General features: G+C 37.7%; 1 protein-coding gene across 1 annotated transcript; it reads right to left on the bottom strand.

Moving 5' to 3' along the window:
- Positions 1-20: 20 nt before the first annotated feature.
- LOC130550939 (transcription factor GATA-4-like) lies at positions 21-4750 on the bottom strand (the record flags this gene model as incomplete). The annotated part of the gene is made up of 3 exons (XM_057328473.1): positions 4234-4750; positions 938-1104; positions 21-146 (listed from the first exon to the last, which is right to left on the bottom strand). Coding segments are annotated over exons 1-3 (807 nt in total), but the record flags the coding sequence as incomplete, so codon positions are not given.
- Between the last annotated feature and the right edge of the window lie 1131 nt (positions 4751-5881).

The raw sequence follows: 5881 nt of genomic DNA, 5'->3' as shown, positions 1-5881 counted from the left end.
TCTCTCACTCTCTCTCTCACCCCGTGGAGTTTCATGTAGAGGCCGCAGGCGTTGCAGACGGGCTCTCCCTCAGCGTTGCGTCTCCACAGTGTGGTTGTGGTGGTGTGACAGTTCGTGCAGGACAAACCCACTCGTCTGGAAGCAGACTGATGAAGAACGACACAGAACATCATTAGATCACACTCTTTCTTCACTTCACAAATTGCTGCACACTCAGAATAATAAAATACACATTTAAACTTAGAAGGGACGGGACATTGTGTCCACAACTGCATTTACATTTATTCATTTGGAATAAATATATATCTAATCATATATATATATCATATATCTAAAATATATATCAATCTATATATTTTTTCTGTGTAAAGAAACGTTTAAATATATATACATTTATAAATATTATAAAGAAAACACATTGTTTCTAAACCTAAATAGTCAGTCACTAAAGAGTCCAAAAAAAGAGAAAAACTCAACAGAAAGATTCAAATATAATCAATTCTGGAAACTATCCATAGCAAAAAAAGCAGATCAACACTGTGGACTTGCTTAATCTTTTTTCCTAGAAAATTTCCGGGGGACCCCTCACCCCTTGCATCCTTCTGGAGGCCCCCATGTTTTAAGACATCTTGGCATATATACCAACATATATGAATGTTATGAGCTAATGATGACCAAGTGACTGATGTGAGACATAATTTACATTTATGCATTTGGCAGGCGCTTTTATCCGCTTTTTTTTTTTATCCAAAGCAAATGTTCATTTGTTTCTGACTATGTGCAATCCCTGGCTAACGTTGTTAGCGCCAGGCTCTAACCACTGAGCTACAGGAAAGCCATTTCTGGTGCTTTCTGTTTAATTGGTGAAACAATAATAAGTAAATCATCAGTATCAGTGATTGTTTAATGACTGAATTGGATTTGAGCTGTGACCCACCAATCGTCTTTGTGGTTTAATGAGAGGCCGATTTATTCCATTCATTTTGTGGTAGAGTCCACAGGCGTTACACAGATAATGACCCGTCCCATCACGACGCCACAGTGGGGTGGACATCGCCCCACAATTCACACACTCACGACCTTCTGCAAAATCATCAAACAATTCTGACAGAAAGAGAGAGAGAGAGAGAGAGAGAGAGAGAAAGAAACTCATCAGCACACTTCAGAAAACCACAGGTGACAAATCAACAATTTTAATTCTGTTCATTTTAATAATTTCATTCTAATTTCATTTTGACACAAATTGTGTTAGTAATACCAAAACTATCTCTACATGTGACTAATCTAATGAGTCTAGAAATAAATATTAAGAAGTCAAATAATTTAAACTGTGTGGTAGAAGTTTTATTTTAATGGCATTTACACTCTGTAATAAAACTTTCCTTGTGCGTCCTGAATCCCATCAGCAGACGTGAACGCGCGGATTCGCGGGTCAACAGGAGGCGCTGTTCGACACATCTCACAGATGCGCGTGTCCGTCAGACGTGCCGTGTGCACGCACATAGCTCAAACTTCGCTAATCTTTATAAATGGAAACAGTTTGCTCATAAATCACAGATGGTCCCCGAGAGGCCCTTAACCAAAGAGCACGAGACCGAATCCTTCATTCATCTCTCATGTTCTGAAGCTTTCAAACAACCGAGCGTCACTTTAAACAAACTCTCAACCATTAGCTAAGAACAAATCAGCATCCTCACATCTTCCATCACGTGTCATTTATCAACACCAGCAGCTCTCATTCATTTCTCATCTAATGATCAACTAATTACAGACAATTGAGCGGATTATAATGAACACATCAAATAAAGTCAAGAAGTGTGTGTGTGTGTGTGTGTGTGTGTGTGTGTGTGTGTGCGTGCGTGTGTGTGTGTGTGGCCTCATCTCAAGGTTCACTCCAGTTATAACCTTGAGATTTCAGGAACACCAAACAAAAGCCCGTCAGCTCCTCACAAGAACCATCTTCCTCATCTGACAAAGAACAAGTCGTTTGGCACAATCACTTGAGCTGTTATTGTCCAGAGGTCAAACAACTGACATTTATTACTAGTTGTTGGAAAATACCATCTTTTTTGACATAAGCATCTTTATAAACTCGTTATTTTTGTAAGAAGCGTCTGCTTTTATATCAATAAGAAATTAATTGTATTAAACTAAAGAGACCAAACAAACCTCACAAAACTGAAAGTGATTGATGTGAAATCTGACGCAGATTTTATTAGTGGTTATTTGGGTCTGTTTACAATAACAGGCCATTAATTGCACAAAATTGTGACAAGTGTCACCGTTTTTATTCGAGTGAAGCTTCATAATACATGTTTAGAAAACATAATTCATTGCTTGCCTAAATCTCACTTTAAACATTACAACAAAACAACAACAAATAATGCAGAGAAATTATAATCATAATCACAATAAAATCATCACATTTTGCCGACATAGCACACTTACTGAAATTACGTTAAATTAATAAACTCGTTGTGGCACACGCATACAGTTTCATAAATATTATAATAAAAACATTTCTGTCAGATTTTGTCAAGGTAAAGTAGTTGTGATTGCACACTGAATTGGATTATTTTGGTTTGCAAATGTCGTGAATATTTTGATGACACAAATCAAACAGGATTAAAAGCATGAAACAAATAAATCTCGAGTTATGTAACAGATTTTTTTAGATTATTTTAAATTGAATCCGTCTAAACAATAAACAACCATTTTTACAACACTTTTTTCATTAATAAAAGTTTTATTCGTTAAATAAAAACGAACTGTACACGCCGGCGGGCAATTTTTTTAAAATCATTTTTATTTGTTAAATGAGTATTTTCTAAAGCGTTTTAAATCACACTCTCGCGTAATGTATTGCTATATAATAAACAAACCCTCTACAGAAATGTTATCTATAAATAACAGAGTAAACTATGTATTTTTGGTCCATTTTTGTCCATGTAAAAAAGAAAAAACAAATGGAGATATTTCGCATATTATGTCCTGGTAAAGAGAAACAGCACATTTATCTCAATGATGTCGTTTTGTTTAAAGGTGCATCATATTATGAGCTTATTTTGGCGGGTGCCAACTAGTTTTTTTTCACTAAATAATAATTTCGTAAAGCGTTTCACAGATGTGCTCTCAAAATACAAATTTAAAAATAAGTTAAAAACACGTACTATATTGTAAAACATGCCCAGCAGAGTCAGACCTAAATTACATTTACATGTTATACATGCAATATCACAAGTAAAAGAATAATAATATATAGATGTAGTATTATAATGATTCATTTTATACATCCAACTTTATATTCTGGATGGTCGGTGTGCGTGTCTTTTCAGGTCATAATAAAAGCAATTGAATCATGACAGAGACAACGATAAACGCTTATATGACTATAACTTCAGCATAATAATGTGTTGAATGAGCAGATAACCACACGCTTAATCTTTACGAATAAAAGAACAAACACTACAAGAACGTCATTAATGTTTTTAAATCCATCAGGTCCAAATGACAACAAATGTTTTTGTTTTATAATCATCATATTAGAGGATTTCTTTATTAACGACACAATCATTACCGTTTCTGCAGGGTCATACTGTGAATGAATTTAATATTCAAAGCGTCTTTATATGTTCCACAAAGAACTTCAGAACTTTTCATTTGTTCCTTTATTGACGACTTGACAACCTTTCTGAAAATATTGATTATTGAAGAGCCATTAAACCATTAAAACACTTATTTTCTGGCCTATATATTTTTTATTTTAGCAATACAACACAGACAGTGTGAACTGGGCACTTGTAACCTTAAGAAATTATTCCCACCCTTAAAGTGACTTTCCAAACAGGTTTTACTCGCTCATACAAAATAATGGTTATACGAATTAAACATAAATAACAAAACAATATATACAGTCTATTTGGAATGAGACATTTCGGAATAGAGACAAACATATTAGGCCTACTCTGAATGTTTTCTGTTATACGGTACACACAGCGGTATTGTGGCATTGTCATTTTTGGATCCTTCCTCACCAAATTTTCCCGAAATACAGAAATTTGATGACTCGTTTTTTGCCACCCCAAACTTTCTCGTGTAAATTCCTATCTTAATTTCGATTAATATTCGTATTATAATACCAACAAGTCCTCCAACTCATACGACAAATTATTATGGAGAATTTCTTGGTAAAAAACAACTTCCCCGTGTTGTGCACATAAGATCAATTCTCACCTAAATTCGGGTGTCTCGTGGCGTTGGTCGGTCCGCCCGTCTGAAGGCTGTGCAGCACGGAGCTGTCGAAGTGAGACGCCGCCCAAGAGCCTCCGATATTCGGGCTGACGTACGCCGGGTACGCGCCGTGAAACGAGCCACTCAGTCCTCGCGAGCCGTAGTGCTCGCGCGCGCTACACGAGATGTTTAACGGGCTCGGGTAGGTCGTTGTATCCCGGGTTGCTGCGACCCCGGAGGTCAACGGGGGACTCGTGGAAAAGGTGAACCTGGACACCGGGGATGGATGGTGCCCACTGGCAGAGCTGTAAGAGGCCACCGTATCCGGCTGCGTCCACGCCGCGTGATCGGACACCGGGCTGCTCTGCTGGGACGTCTGGAGGTACGGCAGCGCTGGAATCATCGGAGTGACGCGGGTGGTGGGAACGTACACCGGTGAAGTGGCCGCAGATGAAAGGAAACCGGGCTCGTAAGACGAGGGTCCGTGGTTTGCGGACATCGCTACACCTTGATACATGTCCGCAGGTGAGTGGGTTCGGCCCGATTATTCCACTGATGGGTGACTGTCTGCTGTTAGGAGCGGGACATTGATGTTTCAGATAATCCGAGCAGATCTCACCGGGGTGACCTTTGCCTCGAGCCGGTGGAGAGCATTTCTGTCTCACTTCAGCCTGTAAAGCGAGCAGAAGAGATGATTAGGAGTCTCACACACGTCTCTCTCAGCACTCCTCCCAGTCTCTCTCTCTCTCTCTCTCGGTCTCTCCGCCTCCATGAAGCGCATCTCACACCCCATCACTTTAACGACCTTTTATTAAGTGGAATATGTTTTTCTAAAGAAAAGGTAAGAAAGAAATGGTTATTTTAAGAACATTTGATCGAAAGGTTCTTCCGGGAAACAGAAATAGTTTTTCCTTGTCGCCGCTGCAAAGAGTTGCACTTTTATTTTTAAGAGTACATTGCAATATGTGTGACCCTGGACAACAAAACCATGGTCAATTTTTTGAAATTGAGGTTTTTACATAATCTGAAAACTTTATATAGACATATGAGTTGTTATGATAGCACAATATCTGGCTGAGATACAACCGTTTAAAACTCTGGAATCTGAGAGCGCAAAAAAATCAAAATATTGAGAAAATCGCCTTTGAAGTTGTTAATCAGGGGCACTGTGGCAGACCATCCACTCACAAAAATAAAGTTTTGATATATTTAAGGTAGGAAATTTACAAAATATCTTCATGGAACATGATCTTTACTTAATATCCTAATGATTTTTGGCATAAAAGAAAAATCGATCATTTTGACCCACACAATGTATTTTTGTCTTTTACTAAAAATGTTCCCGTGCTACTTAAGACTGGTTTTGTGATCCAGGGTCACATATATGAATCCAAATTTGAGCTTTAGTAAGAGTAAATAATCCGCTTCATATACATTTTGGTTATAGAACATTGTAAAGAAATCACAGAAAAAAGATTGACGCGCACAATAACGTTATAGGCTTCTTCGTTTAGCTGCAAGAGACAACAAATGTTGCAATAAGTAAGTGTTCAAAAACTGAAAACAAAAGTGTGTTTTACTTGGGAAAAACTTCATAATCATGAAGAACTTTTTAATCTTCTAATTTAATTTTCAAGAATTTAGAACTTCA

Source organism: Triplophysa rosa, unplaced genomic scaffold (genome assembly GCF_024868665.1).
Source record: "Triplophysa rosa unplaced genomic scaffold, Trosa_1v2 scaffold488, whole genome shotgun sequence".
NCBI lineage: Eukaryota > Metazoa > Chordata > Actinopteri > Cypriniformes > Nemacheilidae > Triplophysa > Triplophysa rosa.
The sequence above is the reverse complement of the archived record's forward strand: the minus strand, read 5'-3'. Positions and strand labels throughout refer to the sequence as shown.